At 44.7% G+C, this 20,268-nt stretch overlaps 1 protein-coding gene across 1 annotated transcript in view; it reads right to left on the bottom strand.

The window, feature by feature from the left end:
- PPP1R16B (protein phosphatase 1 regulatory subunit 16B) overlaps positions 1-20,268 on the bottom strand; it is an 83,758-nt gene that overhangs the window by 13,791 nt on the left and 49,699 nt on the right. The window contains exons 3-4 of the mRNA XM_066624004.1: positions 6,128-6,198; positions 553-698 (exon numbers count right to left, since the gene is read on the bottom strand). Of these exons, the coding sequence (XP_066480101.1) occupies positions 553-698; positions 6,128-6,198 (217 nt within the window). The remainder of the gene's footprint in view (positions 1-552; positions 699-6,127; positions 6,199-20,268) is intronic.

Raw genomic sequence — 20,268 nt, 5'->3', positions numbered from 1 at the left:
GCAGGAGGGTTAGACCCCCCCTTCCCCCCTGCATCACAATCCCAATCCAAATCTCCTTCTCTAACAGCTTTTACCAAGAAACTATCTTGGAGGATCCAAGATGGAGCTCTAACCATCAGCAGGCCCTTGGTGGTGCCCCATAAATTGGCTCGTGGTGCACCAATACACCATGAACTTTTTTCCCACCTCTAAAATACAATTCTTACCAAATGGAAACACGAATGGAAAAATGGCAGAGATCCAAAGCTTAACTTTGTCAAGACTATTCTGAACAATGTACATGGCATTACACTCAGGCTCCTCGCTCAATGGAAAAGCAGAATAGTTCTTCAGGAATTCAGGTCTCAAGAGATATTGTGTGACTTGGTACCCCAGATCTACTCATCCTATCCTGTTCCTGTGGTTTAGGTTCTAGCTCACTGTGGGGAGAGGAGGAGCAGGGTGCAATTAACCAGTCATCAAAAGAGATTGGAAACACAGGCTAAGTCTAGTGACCCAAACTTGTATCCCTCCGAGTATTCAATAGAATATGAAGTATTATGGGTCACCTACTGCTGAATCAGGATCTTCACCAAGTTGATGTGTCCACATGTTGCTGCCGCATGCAGAGGAGTCCACAGTTCATTGTCTTTTGCATTGACGTTGGCCCCGTGGTTCAGGAGAAGCTTAACTATCTCTTCATAGTTATCTATGCAGCACTGTAGAGATATCAAACCTGGTTGTGTTAAACTTCACTCAGACTATGTACAAGTGATTTATTCTCTGAAGCGATGGGAGCAATTTCCACCTTATTACCCACTGATTCAACATTGTTAGCTTGGTAACTGTCCACATGCAATAGAGGAGAGATGAAAGGGGGTGACCCAGGGTGAAGGAAAGAACCCTGCTTGCTCCATTTTCCTTGATTCTGATTGCATCTTCAAGTCAGTTTCACTCTCAGGGTGCAATCCTAACCTGCCTTGGAACATTTCCACTTACCCTGAGCAACTCTCCAGGCAGCCCTATGGGGCTACTTGAATCTACGCCACCTAAATTGGTGGCGCAGATTCAAGCAGGCTGGGCTGCTTCGGAGTGGGGTTAGGATCCAGCCCAAGTGTGGGTCCTGGGTCCCAACCCCCACCAGGGCCAAATTCGCCCACCAAACCCATTGCTCTGCCTTGCCTCCGCTTTCACTCTCTCTGCCTTCCACAGTTGAGCATACACCATGGACAGGTCACTGTCTGCCCCATCTCTCCTTCCAGTTGACCTGGAAATAAGGGGCCAGAACCTGGGAACAATAGCAGCGCACAGTAACTAGTCACTGCTGGGAGGGAAATGAAAGGAACCTGTTCATTTGCCCACTCTCACCTGCTGAACTCTTGTTCAGGCTGAAGTTTGAGATGGGCCCCAGCTCCAGATAAGTTGAAGACTGCTACCTTCAAGTTTGGCTTTTCCCATTCTACTATGGTCAAACCAGCACCATCAATCCCATTAGGGAGAAAAAATGCCACATAGGGCTTCTTAGATTTCTTCAGGAATTTGCATTGGTAATAGTATTACATAACACATAATAATTTGTAATGCAACACTATTCTTAGACATTCCTAAGAAACAATGCTTTTTTCTTTTCTTTTTTTCAAAACACATAATGTCATATGCTAGAAACTAAAGGAGACCTAGAGCAGAATCCAGGTTACATGTCTCTTCAATCTGTACAGATGAGAATTCCTTTTAGCAATTTCACACACCCACATTATCCACTGAGTCTTGCCATTATCATAGGAACAGCATGAGCCCGTTCCTGTGTGGCCTTGTTTCTGCCTGGGAATGCAGATGCCTTTCTGCTGGTACCTACTCTAGAACTGTAGAGATAAGTTACATTTGGGGGTAAAGAGCAACATTTTGTGGCCTAACAAACAGAGGGTTTATGGGAGCATGTCATTAACACTGGTGGTTGTTTAATCTGTTCATTCATTATGCCTCCTTGAACGCATGGGCAAGGCTGGCTTCAGGGTGATTTCACTGATTTTGCCCAATTCAGCCCCACACACGGGGGGCCCTGCACTAGGGTGGAAAGCAGTTTGCCTGCCGCCACTGCTGGCACCTCACCTCGCTCGCTGGTGTGGTGAGCAGAGCCACGTGGTGAACAGAGCCACTAGGTATCTCTGTCCGCCTGTCCCTGTGACTGTTGGCCCATAACGGAGACCCAAAAAACAGAGGGTGGTGATGTCATCACGTCTCTGCCACCTACTTCCAGGTTACCAGCTGTGTGGCCCTGCTGCACCAACACTGGATAGCACTGGACTGTAGTGCTTCTTATGAAGCATATTTATAGCCCGCTTTTCAATACTGCCACCGACAACAAAAGTTCACAAAGTGGTTTACATAGCAATGGATTGAGAGAATGGTTCCCCCGTCCCTGTCCTAAAAGGGTTCGCAAAACGACATGAGTGCAGGTCATGAAAACTGACCTGTGACAGGTTGGTGCATCTAGCCTCCACTTTCAGATGCCACAGTGAACACATGAGAGAGCATCCGTACTCCCAGCGCAACCTGTTAAGTGCCAGCACAAAGCACCTCCCCCTGCCCCTCTGGGAAAATCACTGCTGAAAGTGGAGACACTTTAGCCACAGGAAGGAAAGTGGTATGGAGAGCTGTAAAGAGAGCAAGGATGCCCGGAAACCATCACAGGAACTGTTAGCAGTGGCACCACTCCACTTGTGGCTTCTGGATAGCCCCCTCTCCCACTGCAGTTCCCTGCGCTGCATTCCATGCCAGTGCTAAGAGTCTTCCTATCTGCAGCAACAGCTTTTCAGAGGGGCTAAGGAAGATTTGGTAGGAAGGAGGAGGCGGGATAGGTGCTTTGCACTGATGCACACAGCATCAGAAGTACTCTGGATGATACCAATGAACTTAGGGTGCAATCCTAACCAACTTTCCAGCGCTGGCGTAGCAGTGCCAGTGGGGCATGTGCTGCACCCTGCAGTTGGGGGGCAGTCAAGGAGGCCTCCTCAAGATAGGGCAATATTTGTTCCCTTACCTCAGAGTTGCATTGCCCTTATGTCCATGCTGGAAAATTGGTTAGGACTGCGGCCTTAGTGGGCATGGCTCCTCCTCCTCTCTCCAAATTTAGGCTGCAATCCTAGCCACACTTTCCTGAGAGTAAGCCCCATTGAACAAAATCGGACTTACTTCTGAGTAGACCTGGTTAGGATTGTGCCCTTAAGATTGTATATGAGGAGGCATCACCAGGGGCTAGCTCTCTAGTTTGGGCACAAGATCCCTGCCATACCTTTCCCACATGCCAAATTATTCCACATGCCACGCCACTGCATGGCTTCCCTTCCCCTATCTCATTAGTGCCATTTTGTTGTTCCACAAAAAACAGCCACCAACACAGACTGGAAGCGTTTCACTTTGTCAGAGGGGCAACAAACCACCACCATTTTTCAAGCATAAAGCAAGAAGCGCTAGGAGCCGGTCTGCATCTTAAAGTAAACATCCACCCAGCACCAAAAGAGAATTTCATTGCAGAAGAATCTGGGCTCCAGCTGTGGCCATCAATAGTAGCCTTTATAACAGCGACTGGGGAAGAATGAACTTTGGATGAGGTTATCCGCCTTCAGAATCAGTTCAACAACCTTCCTTCTGTTGTTACTGCCCACCTCCTCAGTGCCTGGAAAAGAGGCCTCCAGATGGCGCCTTCTGTTCCAGAAGCCTCACAGCAGGTCCCAGTTCAGAATGTCAGGGAAAAGAGAGAAGAGGCTGAATCCACTTAAGCTAGCTCCACTTCAGGGTCTATTCAAAAGCATATCAATCTACACAATCTGCATTGAAATCTGCAGTAATTGTATCATCATCTGCCCATGTTTTATCTGGGGGGATCAGAAGCACACCACAGCATACATTCAGGTGTGCTTATGCCTCCTTCCATCCCATCCACTGGGAACATATCAAGCTGCCATCTACGGACTTAGGCAGCTAATTCAACCAAGCCCACTGACATCTATTCAGATTGACCATGGATCTCCAAAAAGTCAGGACCACAATAGATGTGCCCACCACCTCCTTTACTTAAAAGCAATGACTGGGGGTGGTGGTGTATGTAAGCAATCTGCTCATGTTGCTAGGTCAGGAGGATTTAATCTTTTGCCTTACACCATCTCCCTGACTTTAATTCCTCAACCCTAGTTGCTGTTAGTTATTGGGGGTGGGGAAGGAACTAGATACAATATGTATCCCCCCATGGCAAACAGCAACTTAGAGACAGACAACAAATTAAGTAATGGAATGATTGGGGAGGGGGGATGTTTCACCCTATCCTCAGCACCATGGTCCTGATCCAAGTTGTACCCCTTCCCCAGTTGCTTTTAACCAAAGAAAAAGACTGGAGACCAAGTGCAGATATTCAGTGTCTAGTCTGGCCCCAGTATAGAGATCAGAGTTAGTACTTGAGGGTCTTTACCAGGATCTTTGGCATGCAAAACATGTAATGTGATGTGCCACTGTCCCAAGGGACCAGAACAGGATTATAAAGTTTTGCTGTGCAATTGGTTTCCAGTTTGCCATGGTGAGGCGTCCAGGGAGGAAAAAGGTACTTCCTTCTGATTATGCACTCCATGACTAAACCAGGAGCAAAGGAAGCTGCCATGCAAAGATATCTTTAAGGCAGAAATTGGTACAAGGTGCTCACCCAGCTCTAGCTAGTTGCAAAAGAGCACACTGAAATGCCTACTTTGCATAAGAGAGCAAGGTTCCTAGCTAGCAGAGGAAAGTTGGGCAGCCCTAACTAAGATTTATACTAAAAGCTCAATCCTATGGTTTGCCCATCCTGCTGTTGCAGCTGAGCCAGAATAGCTTGTGCTGCATCTGGGGGTGGTGTGTGTGTGTGTGTGTGTGTGTGTGTGTGTGTGTGTGTGTGTGTGTATTCTGCCTGCTTCCCCCGCCATCCCACCTGGGTCAGCAGCAGGGCCTACAAGAGGAATTTTAGCAGGGGGTACAAAGTTTCTTCTGGGCCCCTTCCCAAAGAGGAAGGGGGGCAATGGGGGACAGGCAGAACGGTGGGGGGGAATAGGGCTGGGGAGGTGCTGACAGCCACAATAGCCTTTCGATCTTAGGTCTACTAGGCTTCTTGATGCACAGTCCAGGTCTACCCAACCATGTGGCATTAGAAACTAGATAAAGTAATATGGAAAACCAAACACACTCCTAAGTCTCTCTAAAATGTTTGAAATATAGAAAATGGATTGCAGAATATTAGCATTATCGTACTTAGGCTCACACTAGAATGGATTAAAATGAACTTCTGCAGCAGCTGTAGCCCCACAGCTGTGTCCCTGAGCTTCTATACACTCCTTCATGGTTATGGGATCCACAAACCAAAGAGCTATTGCAGCAGGCCAGTTTCCTCCCAGATTTGACACTGTGTTAAGGAGGGTCATGGATGCTTTCCTGGGCCTGGTGTGTATGGCTTGTAGCAGCAGTTAACACTGCATGCACATGGTTGTGCCCCAGCATTATGCGCTGGCAGTTACTTCAGGTAAGATAGGAAAATGTCTGGTCCCAGGAACTTCCTAATCCCCCTTCTTCGGCTCCTGGGCCCCCTTACGGACCCTGGGCCCGGGTACAAATTACCCCCCTCTTCTAGGCCCTGGTCAGCACATTTGCAGTGATCCTCCAGTGCATGGGAGAAGTGGGTGTTCCTGGATGGGTTCGTGAAAAGGCAGTACAGGGCTTGGAGCTCCAGATCTATAAAGATTGAGGCAGGAGCTGGGGAGGAGGTGAAGGAAGGGATGATGATGATACTGGATGGGTCATGCGTGTTTATTTTTTGCACAGATTGTCCTCAGGAATGTCCATGGCCACAATTGTGGGTATAAAAACATGGATAAAATATTATGTGTACCACGAATTCATAGATGGACTTTTGCAACAACTTCTGCTGTTCCCTTCTGTTCCTGGCAGACTGTGGCACAGAAAGGGAATCGACCAGATTGCAGTCTCAACCACGCAATAACTTGTTTATTGAGCAATACTTCAGATGTTTTCCAAAGTTATCCCTAGAACATTAAACTGACACCATGAAAGCCGGTTGTGCAATGGTTTAATCTGACCCCTGTGTCACATTTCTGCTTTTCTAAATGCTTACCTGATGCAGTGCAGTTAATCCATCTTCATTGCACAGGTCTGGACTAAAGTTGTTGTTCAGTAAGTAACAGACTGCAAGAGACAACAAAGGGTAGTGTAATTTCTCATCGTTAAATATCATCACACATTTCACTCTCTGATGTATCAAACAACCAGCCACAAAGGAAGAAAAAAAAGATTTGTACAGCTGAAATACATGACTCAGAAAAACTACATTTATTTTATTATATGCCAGTATAATCCCCTAGATTTCACTGGGATGATAACTAAAATGTAATGCTACATAAACGGAATGTTTTTTTCCTCTCTCAGGAGATCACTGCTGTTCCAAATGCAGGCTTCTCTGCATTTTGGAATTGCAGTGTGCATATAGCACTGTTCACAACTTATCCCATTTCACACATTCACTGTCAGCCCAATCCCAACAACTCCCCTGTACTGGAATCTTGGAAGATATTGCGAGAAGATAGGGTGTGGTGACAGCAGTGACCCTTTGCTCTGGTGAATCTGGGGAACACAGGGTTAAGGCTTGGGCTTTTAGCAGAGGGTGTACTGCACAGCAGCAGCCACTAGAGGCAGCCAGGTCATTACAGGGATAAAAGCAGCACCTGGAGCAATGAGAGTTTGTGGGTTGTAGTAAGAGTGGAGGAGGAAGAGGAGACTTTCTGGCACATGGACTGGTGAACAAACAACTTTCTGGCACACTAACAGATGGACAATGAACTGGCACACTGACTGATGGACTGAGGATGGACAATGAACTGGCACACTGATGGACTAACTAATAGACTATTCAGAGACTGCTGAGTGGTGCAGAGCTGAAGTGGTGCTGCTGTACCTGAAAGAACTGCTGCTTAGAGAACTTGGAGGAGGGACCCTTCAACCCTATAGGCAAGCCACCTACTAGTCACCTTCCTGCTGGTGCTGGGATTCAGCAGTAGGTGTATATGCTGCTCGAGCTAGCTGTGCTTGAGCAGGGGGAGGGGCTAATTAGCTTGAAGTGGGCATAAGTTCTCTAAGCCAAGGCCAGAACAGGAATTTGGCAAAACATTCCCCCCCCCCCACCGCCAATCCAGTTGCACCAACACAGCATATGCTGCATTTTACAGGGGTGGGGGCAGTCACAGAGGTCTCCTAATAGTAAGAGAATGTTTGTTTCCTTAACCTGGGGTAAGCCTTCATTGCCCAAGTGAGTATCCTCAGATCTTTCTCAGTCATTTTGCTAGTGCAGAACCAAGGAGAAGGAATGGGGATAGGATCCTGGTGCATGCTGGTGCCACTGGGATCCACCCACTTTCTCTCCCCATTCCACTTCCCAATCACCCCCTACCCACCCAGACACTCCCATATTTCTCACCCTCTCCGCCCTATTCCTCCCATTGCCCATGGTGGCTTACCTGTGCTCCCATGGGTAGCCAGTAGCAGCAGAGGGCTGCCAACACCACCACTATTTGTGGCAGCGGTTCCAGAATGGTCATTGGTGATGTACTGCACACATTGCCATATGACCATTTACAATGGCAGAATCTCTGACTGATATGATAATCATTGGTTAGGATTGGGCACTCAAAATATGAAATGGGAAAGCAGGACCATGTATGCTGGCTTCGTCGTTGCAGTCCGTGTTTCTGCATGTCCAACCCCAGCATCTATGCACAAGGTGGAAGGTTGGAACAAGAAACCTTAGCACATACAAGTGCATACAATGTGGAAAATCCACCGGATTGGAAACCCTGATCTTACAGGTTTCCCATTGCATGGTGAGCCTACATACATAGATCACCATTTATACGTTCAAGCTAACCAAGGTCAGGGACAGGGCACAGTGACATCATGAGTAAGCAAATGCGCACAGTCTCATTTCCCCTTCCATGCACTCAGTGCGCATGTGGGGGGTGGTGGGGGGTTCTTGTGAATAGAACTTATATCTGCTTTGAAACGCACAATTAAAATGCATACCATGGTAAAAACAGAGCACAATCTCTAAATTTGTTTTGTCAAATGCACAGTTTATCCATTGTCCCTCATTTTACAGGTGTCACAGCTGGAGAGATCCATATATTTCTGCATGTGACAGATCTATTAGCCCAGAAATGGTTTCACTGGCAGGAAATACAAGGTTCTATTTTTCTGAAAATTGATCCTTTCAGATTGACTACTCCAATCTGAGGTCCTTAAGAAAGAAATCTCTCTACCTGCTTAGAGAAGTTTGACTGTATGGGTATTGGTCTGTTATTTCACCTACCTGAAACACGCTGAAAGATTTTGAAGTTAATAAGCTTTTTGTTGCAGTTTCACCTCCTTTTGCCCTCCCACAGGGTTCTTTATTCAGTTTTCAATAAGGCTTTCCTTATTTTAAAAAAAAACATTTCAGAAGCCTTGATCTAATCTGATTCTCAGACCAAGCTTTGGAAAATGGAAGAAATTCCTTTCACACATGGGAATAACTGCTGCTAAAGAAGAATCCTTTTGGAGCTGTTCAGCACATTTTTTATATTATGCGTTTGTGTACATATGATTGATGTTCACACTTATATCCCACTTGTCTTTCAGGAACTTAGGGTACATTGCGCTCACAACGATCCTATGAGGTAGGTTGATCAGAGAAAGGGTGACTAATCCAAGGGCACCCAGTGACCTTCAAGCTGAGTGGATCTAAACTATGACTATCACAACCAAAATCCAACACACTAACCAATGAGTGACATTGACGCTACATGCATTTAGTTTTGCATTTTTATACTGCCCTTCCTCCAAGGAGCTCAGGGTGGTGTCCATGGTTCCTTCCCTCCATTTTTCCCTTCACAACAACCCTATGAGGTTAGTTAGGCTGAGAGACAGTGACCGGTCCAAGATCACCCAGGAAGCTTCATGGCTGAGCAGCGATTTGAGCCTGGATTTACCAGGTCTAACCCTAGAACCACTACACTACACTATCCTGGCATTATGTAACAATAACTTGTAGAGAAAGGTTGTTGAATCTGGACTATATTATTTTGATGGCAGGTGAGAAGATCATCTTTTTTAATCCCCTTCAATGTAAAAAAAAACAACTACGTGAATGTAATAAACAAGGGCATCAGGTGAGGGTACTCTAAAAATTTCTCCTTGATGTGTTAGTTTACTCCTTGCAGGAATCTATTAACATTGGGAACCTTCAAAAGTATGCCACCTTCCACCTCCATTCCAGCATTCAACCACCTTTAGTTGGGGTGTTATTTGTTTCAGCCAGGTTAGACAGTAGCTGATGGCCTATGACACCAGATTAACCCACCTGATGGATTAATCACTGAATTCTCAGTACCCGTGGGAGAATCCAACCTGCTTGTAGGCCTCCTGAAGGCATCTGGTTGGCCACTGTGGGAAACAGGATGCTAGACTAGTTATGTTCTTACTGATGTATGATCACGTGTGTACCAGAAAAAGGCTCATTATGCTTCTCTTTTGAATCCCCAAAGTTTTGTCAAGGAAAGTGTTGCCTGTAGCCTTTGGCTCTTCCCAGCATAATGTTCTGGAGCTAATGAAAACACCAGCCAAGAAGATCATCATTATCACTTCCCCCTCCCCAAAGGGCTTGGAGAGCCAATCCTACTTAAGTACCAGGATTTTGCTGACAGCGAATATATAAACATTTGGGAGACCGCAGGCTACAGAATGAAGCACATGAAAGGGACAAAACAGATACTCATAAATGGTTATATGATGTGGACACCAGAGTTATATGATGTGGACATAAGCTAGTTCCAAGAAATTACAGGATGACGTGTGAAGCTTTTGAAAGCTAATTTACAGTCAGCTATTTTTTCAAGTTACAGGCAGGTACTGAAAGGATGAATCTAAGGAAATTGTAAAAATCATAGGATTCAACAATTGTAGCTGCATTTCAAATCTAGGGATGACAGACATAACCAATTGTAATTAGGGGTGGCAAAATGAAACTGTTAGAAGGTTATTTTTGCCTTTATCCCTTTGGAAAAAGTGACTACTCAAAGGTAGGTAAAAAAAATGGAGCTTATCTTCTGTAAAACTTTTCAAAATGCTGCTAAAGGCCAAAAGACACACTGTGTAGAACACATGGTTAAAACTAAGTTATAACCCATTATAATTAATTGATCATTATAATTAAGACTGTAATTCTATACAATCCAACCTCAAAATCTGCTAGGGCTCCGTTCCTGGAACTCCCGCTGATTCCCAAAATCGCAGATAATAAAACCCATGATGGGTGGTGGTCAGAGGCCATGCGCAGAAATGTGCTTCAAAAGGCCTTAGAAGCACACTCTTGGCTTTTCTGAAAATTGGAAGTGTACTTCTAAAGCCTTCCTCAGGACTTCAGAAGCCTTCTGAGGCCCTGGGAGGCTACACTCAGTCCTTCCCAGTCCTCAGAACCTCCTGGGTGCAACTAGAAGACTCTTCCAGTCACATCCAGGAGGTATAAGTTGGCCTAATGATTGGGACCTGCAGTGGGTCAAATCCATGGATCCTGAATCAGCAGACAAGGAGGTATGACCTGTATACTCTTAGCTGGAAGTAAGCCCTATTGAACACAATAAGATTTCCTTCTGAGTAGACATGCATAGGATTGTGCCTTTGGAAGCATATTTAAGACTGGCAAATTCTCTTCCTTAAGAACAAGCCACTATGTGGCTCTCATCTAAATGGGAACCACAGTGTGTGGAGATGAAGTTTAACCTTCCCTACTTCCTAGGATTCTGATCTGGACTAGAGCTCCAGATGGTTTTTCCAGGGGGGAGGGGAATCACACACCCATAGATATTTGCTGCAAGAATTTATTTCTGGTGCAAAAATAGTAGATGGGAACAGGGTTACTCCCCCATCTCCACATGCTGTGGTCTCACAGTATGTATCATAGCCCCCCTGCAATAGGTTTTTGTTACGAAAATGTATTTTGTAGTGCTAACTCCGCATCTGAATAATATACTCTATATAACATGTAGTTTGGCCTTAAAGACCTGGCCTTAAAGACCTGTGTTGCGCTATTCACAAAACCAAAAGAGTGTCATCTTCCATAGCCACATAGTAACAGTCAGATCTGTTCTTCTGCTTGCCTATCAGGAGGAACCCAGCAAGATTCCTTCTGTGTCTACTCAAAAGAAGCAACAAATGGGCAGTGGGTGACTGCATCTCTTTCCTTCCCTCCCATGTTTCCTTCTCTGGATCCACTGATCTTCCTCCTCCCCTTTCCCTTTCTCAAGCATCTTCATGTTTTGTTGAAAGCAGAATTCCATTGCTAAGAGAGGCTGACTCCCAAAGAAGTGGAGGGGACTAAGGCCTTCAATTTTCTCTCTCCCAGCTTCAGCTCTCTTTTTGGAAATCCTTCTCTCTACTTTTAATTTAAACTTTCCCAGTGTTTTCATAACCAGAGGAAAATCTCCTAACCACTCTGAAATTCTGCATTCAAATCCACCTGTTCTTTTAATTGTTCTTCAATGTATCTCAAATGAAATAACAATGGCACTCATGTATGCAGCAACTGTTACCCTGCAGATGCCTGATCTTGTCTGATCTCAGAAGCTAAGCAGGGTCAGGCCTGGTTAATACTTGGATGGGAGACCACCTGGGCATACGGGTGCTGTAGGCTTCTACCATAGTCTTTTGAGACTGAAGGTTGCCAACCATTGGCATGTCCATTTCAAGCTGGAGGAGAGTCCTTGTCAAAGTGCACACCTTCTGCAAGAGATCCTTACTGTTAACAGGCTACTATGTATATAGTATTTTTAACAATCCTATGTATGTATGTATACTCGGAAGTAAAGTACATGATACTCAATGGCGCTTACTCCTGGGTAAGTGTGGTTAGGACTGCAGCCTTTGGGATGCTTGGGGTACATGGAGGATGATTTTGTTGCATAGGGGGCATTAAAAATGTTGTGCCCCAGATGCTGGGTGTCAGATGCCTTAGCTATGCTTCTGCATAGCTATTTGGTTGTGTGAAAGATTCATAAGAACATAAGAACAGCCCCACTGGATCAGGCCATAGGCCCATCTAGTCCAGCTTCCTGTATCTCACAGTGGCCCACCAAATGCACCAGGGAGCACACCAGATAACAAGAGACCTCATCCTGGTGCCCTCCCTTGCATCTGGCATTCTGACATAACCCATTTCTAAAATCAGGAGGTTGCACATGCACATCATGGCTTATAACCCGTAATGGATTTTTCCTCCAGAAACTTGTCCAATCCCCTTTTAAAGGCGTCTAAAGCAAAACAAACCATGTTCCCACCCCCAAACCCCCCCCCCCCTGGAATGAATGAATTTTTATCCTCACATGCCAATTCAAACAATTAATGGACTGATTCATTTATGTTCTTCTAGACAAATTCATAGAGGGCAAATCTATCAATGACTACGAGTCATGATGACTATATACTATCTCATGGTGCAGAGGCAGAATGCCTCTGAATATTCATTACTGGTGGGCTAACTTTGAGTAACCCAAAGTTACTGGTGTTACTTTGAGAAAACAGGATGTTGGACTAGACATAAGAACAGCCCCACTGGATCAGGCCATAGACCCATCTAGTCCAGCTTCCTGTATCTCACAGCGGCCCACCAAATGCCCCAGGGAGCACACCAGATAACAAGAGACCTCATCCTGGTGCCCTCCCTTGCATCTGGCATTCTGACATAACCCATTTCTAAAATCAGGAGGTTGCACATATACATCATGGCTTGTAACCCATAATGGACTTCTCCTCCAGAAACTTGTCCAATCTCCTTTTAATGGCATCCAGGCCAGACGCCATCACCACATCCTGTGGCAAGGAGTTCCACAGACCGACCACACGCTGAGTAAAGAAATATTTTCTTTTGTCTGTCCTAACTCTCCCAACACTCAATTTTAGTGGATGTCCCCTGGTTCTGGTATTATGTGAGAGTGTAAAGAGCATCTCCCTATCCACTCTGTCCATCCCCTGCATAATTTTGTATGTCTCAATCATGTCCCCCCTCAGGCGTCTCTTTTCTAGGCTGAAGAGGCCCAAACACCGTAGTCTTTCCTCATAAGGAAAGTGCCCCAGCCCGTAATCAACTTAGTCGCTCTCTTTTGCACCTTTTCCATTTCCACTATGTCTTTTTTGAGATGCGGCGACCAGAACTGGACACAATACTCCAGGTGTGGCCTTACCATAGATTTGTACAACGGCATTACAATGGCATTATAATATTAGCTGTTTTATTCATGTATGTACATCACCTATTTTTTTACCTTTTTCATCTCATGGCACACTGACAAGGTGCTAAAACTGTGCTAAGGCACACCATCAGTTTTTTGAAAATTGGCAAGGTACACCATACTGCCAGTGGGGGACTCATATCCCCCAATGGCCCTATTAATAAATGACCCTTCCCCAAACTCCTCTGGCACACCTGAGGACCATTGGTGACACACCAATGTGCTGCGGCACACTGTGTAAAAATCGCTGATGTATGCCCATTTACACATTTAACATGGTCAAGATTCATCCTTCCTCTACAAGAAAGTCTTGTGAAACCAACCATCATAGTCTTAACTTTCTACCATGTCCTACTGAGGCAATACATGAGCATAAAAGACACGCAGTCCTCAAAATCTATGTTCTATCTGGCCTTAACTATATTGTGACAACAGCAGTAAAAAAGCTAAGTACAGTATTGTGATTCAGCCATTAAGAGAAAAATCTAGGGCTAGATTATTGATGTGGGTAAATTGCTACAGTTCTTGTAGTAGTTTATTGCACTACTGATGTTAGAAATTCTTCAGATGCCAGGCACTTAAGTTTTTTAAGGGGACAAGTGTGCCATGTGGATTTTACTCTCTCATGGTACAAGTGGTTCTTAGAGCTGATGTACATCACACACACACCCCCACACACCCGCACCAGGTGGTTTGCGGTAGCATGAAAAACAGCAATTTCTTCTCAAAGTGACAAGGCAGGCAGCCTATTTATTATAGATGGTGGGGGTGAGAAAGAGTAAGCAACATAAGTAGGGCAAACCGTACCCTAATAACTAGAATTCTTAAATGTTACTTTTATTCCATTTCTATTACATGCACACTGGGCGTATCGGTGAGAAACTAAAATTTGAATTAATTCATGTTTTGTAACTGACAGCTCCCTCAACTTCTTTGCAATCACCTTCTTTTTTTCTTTACTTTAAAATGAATGAATTTCAAATGAATTGTAAGGGGAAGGAAACTGCAAGTTCTTGCCATAGGTTTACCCCCTTTCAATATGCGGGCCATAGCAGATGGATGGCGGGGGGCGGGGGGAGGAAAGTTTGATGGCTTTTTGCAAGCTCCCTTTAAAACAAAATTTAAATTTTACTGTTCTAAGATTACACAGTAATTTTCTTGTACATTTTCCTGTGTGCACATGCAGTTATCATCCAGGGCTTGGATGAAAAACAACTTTTGTGCGATTGCTTAGCTGTTCTCCCTCACTGAGTAATGCAAATTTCAAACTAAAAACTGGAACACAAAAATTTGCCTTAGTTCTATTTAAACACATCTTAAGGTTAAACCGCAAAAAATGGTAATATAAGCAGACATTTTTTCCCCCTTGTCAGACACATGCACCTCTTCAACTATTCATCAGCATGTACAACAGATGATATGTTAGCTTTATATTTTTCAGCTATGCTTTTCCTGCTCTCAGCATCCCAGCTCAACAAAAAAAAAAACATTCAGTTAGGAGGACAGAACTTTCCAGCACTTATGGTAAATGCAGTCAACTTCTTCCTTGCAACATCCAATTTGGACGGCTTCTGTAACCCGTCCAGCAAATCTCATTTAATGTTTCTGCTACTCTTGCTGGCTAACCCACCTTCCTGCCCTCTTAACCAGAATGGGCTGATAAATGTGTCACTCAGTACTGCCTCTGGTTTTCTCTTATTTATTTTGGATGAGATTTCCATTAGAACGCTTAATTCAATCTGGCTCATTTAAAAGCCATTGCGTACTAATGACATGAGGATCTACGAGCAGCCTGGCCCTGCTTCCAGCTAAACAGCCCTGTTGCTGCGTGGGAGATTAATGTTGCCATTTCTCACCCCTTGCCCCACCTTAGATTTTACTATCCATTTCAGTATAAACTAATTTTGCCAGTTCGGTTCCTTTTCTCCCTGTTTAAAGCCCAAGATAAACATTATCTATCTACATACAGGGGAGTCATAAGAACATAAGCAAGGCCCTGCTGAAATAAAGGTCAAACCAAACATGCCTCTGACTTGGGGCTGGCTCATCCATGAGGCCACTGAAGCAGTCACATATGGCAGCAGGCTGGTGTGGAGGCTGTCATCTCTGTCCACCTACTTGCCTCCACTGCTACTCCTTCCACTCCCTGGACTAGAAAAGGAAGATGGGGCAGAGAGGAAGAGAAAAGGTGGAAGGCAGGAGAGTGCCGCATTAGAACACTGGAGAATACAAGGAGCAGAGGCTGGCACATCCTCAGGTAAAGGCACAGCACCTCAGGTGCAGTGGCATCACTAGGCAGTTTGGGCTGCACCGAGTGATGGAGTGTATGGAGAATGACACCACTACTGGTCAAAATTTTTTAAATCATATTATTTTCAAATAATATAATCATGTTATATATCATTCGATGTATATTTGCATGCAGAATGCAATGGAACAAACCATATTGAAATATCTCTATTCTACCAAACATTATAGCCAAAAATCCAGCAGGTGATGGGATGACAGTGCCCACTGGCTGGTGGATGGTGCCCACTGCCGTCATGCCCACTGCCCAGGGTGCTGCCCTGCCCCCTGCATGGGAGAAGATCCATGATGGGGGTGACACGCTGGTCCTCTGTACTGGGTGACACAAATGCTAGTGATGCCATTTCTCAAGTGTCAGGAGATCTTGGGTCAGCCCTCCTCTGATTGCATAGCATGGCGGTTTTCTTGATAAAAAGTGCATGAAGGTGAGGGCAGTGAAATGTTGCCAAACTGCAGCAGAGGATTTTTTTTTTAAATTTTGCCTTGGCCTGGTTTTGTTCCCAGTCACCCCCCTTGTCCATGTGCACAGCCATTGCCTCTCTAGAAAACTAACTGATTGTACACTGTCTTAGAAACAAACATGCACACCCCTGACTTGTAAAAGTAAATAAATAAATAAAAAAGCACCTTGGCTCCTTGAAACCAGCTTAAACATTCCTGAAACACATTTGCAAGCTTTGGGTCTGGGTAATCCATCTGATGTTTTATTGCAAGGCCCAACATTCACTTCCAGTGCCAGCAGCACTCAGGAGACCCTATAAATTTCAAAGCTGATTCAGGCTCAAGCTCAATGGCCAGCTGCCAGTTTACAGAGAAGATACTAGGGATGGGACAGGTGTAGGTGGAACAGTGTTCTTGCCAACTTGGCAATAATACCTTTCTGGTTCCGTATTCATTATAATCAGCCAAGATTCTGCAACAATGCCCTGGCAAGATCTCAGCAGTGATTACAGAAGGACTGGCTTCAAATGTGCACTGAATGGTAGATCGATGCTACTTTTAAATGGGCTTAAGAGTTATTTTCTATCCCTGGGGAAGCCTGGGAACTGTGGGTAAGAATCTCTGGTGCGGACAGCAGTGTGTTCGCATTGGCCATATACCACAGATTTGTAATAAGCAAAGTCACAGACACTTTCCAAATTCTTTGTAAGCCTCTTCTCCATCCTCCAGAAATGGAGAAGCAAAGAGAGGTATTTCTGCTCTTGAAGATATTGTTTTTCCTCCTTGAGCCAGAAGTGACAGCTGCTCATACAGTACACTTGAGAAATTCAAGATTTTAGCATAGCTGTGATTAGTGTCTCTCTCTCTCTCTCTCTCTCTCTCACACACACACACACACACACACACACACTCCACCCCCCCCTTTTGCTTTTCAATGAAAGCTGGAAATCCAGACCAGCTAATGGGCAAAGCAGGATCACGGTGAGATGCCTAAAAACCTAGTGATATGTTGTAATATCCATGTAATATGACAACCTTACAGACTGCATTTTCAATTGTTGCCCTTGATTGCTTATTTTTGCACGTATCCCAGCTTCAGAGATGGTGTGCCTTGATATATCATTGCAGTTTCGCCTAGTGCATCTGGACATTCCTCTTATATCTGAAAGCATCCAATCACTCTTGAAGGTTGGCAATTCCCAAACAGCTGTCTCTGAGCACAGTCCGTTTATCACACACTCCGTGATATTTAGCCAGTCTTACCTGCTGAGCTAGGAATCCAGACACTCCACCAAAAGATTTCTCTGTTCCCAGAGTTCAAAGCCTGCAGGGAGTACTTACTGCTCTCAAAGCATGGCTTGCTCCTCCGCATGCGTACTACATAATAAGTGAGTGCAAAGATCTGGGCCTCCAGGGCACCATCTGTTTTGTGCAGAGACCATGTGGAAGAGGAAATTTCACACAGCGAAGATAAACTGCTAGACTGTTGCTTCATTCCAGAAAATCTCTTTTTTGCGTTTCATTTTCATGTATGTCACTCGACAAAGCCTCTTTGCTTTCAGATTACTGCTTAGCTCTGAGCTCCACACTCTCCTAGAAAATACTCACTGATGACCTTTTATTTATGTCCCAGGCCTTCAACCTTTAATTGTGCCATCAGGGCAATGTTGTTGTTGTTATTATTGTGGTTAATCACAATCCACCCAATGGTGGCCGGTATTTTCTAAATATCAAGTCCTTCACAAGGACCTAGGTATTGCAAAGTAAATCAATAAATGGTTCCCTGTTGCAAAAGGGCTCATAATCTTAAAATAAGTAATATTTAGATATCAGTGCCTAATGAAGGCTTGTTTTCCAAACAAGAGAGTTCCAAGTCAGAGAGCTGAAAAAGTGGTGAGGCATCTCATCATGCCTTATCCTCAATTCTCTCAATTCCCAAAGGGTTGCATGAGCATGTTGATGGTGACCTCAACATGTAGTCAGAGGATACAGGTAATTGATCCTTCAATCAGTGGGTTGCCATTTTCAACCAGACTGTGCTATAATCCAATGTGGATCATGCCACGGGTGGCACCTTTCTATGATTTTATTTTTTTAAAACAAACAAAAAACAAGAGACGGTGTAGTGAAATGGAGGGGAGAGAGAAAAAATACAAGCAAAGGAAAGAAAAAAGCAGAAAGGAAGGATGAATGCAAATGGTAAAAATTGAAAATATGGACTCTATTTGGATGTTATTTTCTGTTTGTACTTCCTGACCCTGTTTAAAAGTTACACCACTTTAAAAGTGGCCTCCAACATTTAATCAGTCACTTTTTATGAACCAAAAGAGTGACTTCAATTCCATGGAGCAGCAGATATTTAATTTTTAAAAATTATTTTCCATATTAAAAATGGAGATGGCAAGCATCTCCTTTAGAAAAGGGCATTCTGTCCTGTGAAAGAGAGGGGGGACTGGCTCTTCAAAGATGACAGCACCAGTGACATGTTTTATCATCTAAAGCAAAACAAACCATGTTCCCACCCCCAAACCACCACCACCACCACTCCGGAATGAATGAATTTTTATCCTCACATGCCAATTCAAACAATTAATGGACTGATTCATTTATGTTCTTCTAGACAAATTCATAGAGGGCAAATCTATCAATGACTACGAGTCATGATGACTATATACTATCTCATGGTGCAGAGGCAGAATGCCTCTGAATATTCATTACTGGTGGGCTAACTTTGAGTAACCCAAAGTTACTGGTGTTACTTTGAGAAAACAGGATGTTGGACTAGACATAAGAACAGCCCCACTGGATCAGGCCATAGGCCCATCTAGTCCAGCTTCCTGTATCTCACAGCGGCCCACCAAATGCCCCAGGGAGCACACCAGATAACAAGAGACCTCATCCTGGTGCCCTCCCTTGCATCTGGCATTCTGACATAACCCATTTCTAAAATCAGGAGGTTGCACATATACATCATGGCTTGTAACCCGTAATGGACTTCTCCTCCAGAAACTTGTCCAATCTCCTTTTAATGGCATCCAGGCCAGACGCCATCACCACATCCTGTGGCAAGGAGTTCCACAGACCGACCACACGCTGAGTAAAGAAATATTTTCTTTTGTCTGTCCTAACCCGCCCAGCACTCAATTTTAGTGGATGTCCCCTGGTTCTGGTATTATGTGAGAGTGTAAAGAGCATCTCCCTATCCACTCTGTCCTTCCCGTGCATAATTTTGTATGTCTCAATCATGTCCCCCCTCAGGCGCCTCTTTTCTAGGCTGAAGAGGCCCAAACGCCATAGCCTTTCCTCATAAGGAAGGTGCCCCAGCCCAGTAATCATCTTAGTCACTCTCTTTTGCACCTTTTCCATTTTCACTATGTCTTTTTTGAGATGCGGCAACCAGAACTGGACACAATACTCCAGGTGTGGCCTTACCATCGATTTGTACAACGGCATTATAATATTAGCCGTTTTGTTCTCAATACCTTTTCTAATGATCCCAAGTATAGAATTGGCCTTCTTCACTGCCACGGCACATTGGGTTAACATTTGTCATCGACACTTGTCCCTATCCACTCTGTCCACCACCACCCCAAGATCTCTCTCCTGATCTGTCACAGACAGCTCAGAACCCATCAGCCTATATGTGAAGTTTTGATTTTTTTGCCCCAATGTGCATGACTTTACACTTACTTACATTTCAACGTATCTGCCATTTTGCTGCCCATTCTGCCAGTTTGGAGAGATCCTTCTGGAGCTCCTCACAATCACTTCTGGTCTTCACCACTCGGAAAAGTTTGGTGTCGTCTGCAAACTTAGCCACCTCACCGCTCAACCCTGTCTCCAGGTTATTTATGAAGAGGTTGAAGTGCACCAGTCCCAGGACAGATCCTTGGGGCACACCGCTTTTCACCTCTCTCCATTGTGAAAATTGCCCATTGACACCCACTCTCTGTTTCCTGGTCTTCAACCAGTTCTCAATCCACGAGAGGACCTGCCCTCTAATTCCCTGACTGTGGAGCTTTTTCAGTAGCCTTTGGTGAGGGACCATGTCAAACGCCTTCTGAAAGTCCAGATATATAATGTCCATAGGTTCTCCCGCATTCACATGCCTGTTGACCTTTTCAAAGAATTCTATAAGGTTTGTGAGGCAAGACTTACCCTTACAGAAGCCATGCTGAGTCTCCCTCAGCAAGGCCTG

Source organism: Tiliqua scincoides, chromosome 4, assembly GCF_035046505.1.
Source record: "Tiliqua scincoides isolate rTilSci1 chromosome 4, rTilSci1.hap2, whole genome shotgun sequence".
NCBI lineage: Eukaryota > Metazoa > Chordata > Lepidosauria > Squamata > Scincidae > Tiliqua > Tiliqua scincoides.
Note: the sequence above shows the minus strand (reverse complement) of the source record. Positions and strands in the feature narration are given on the sequence as shown.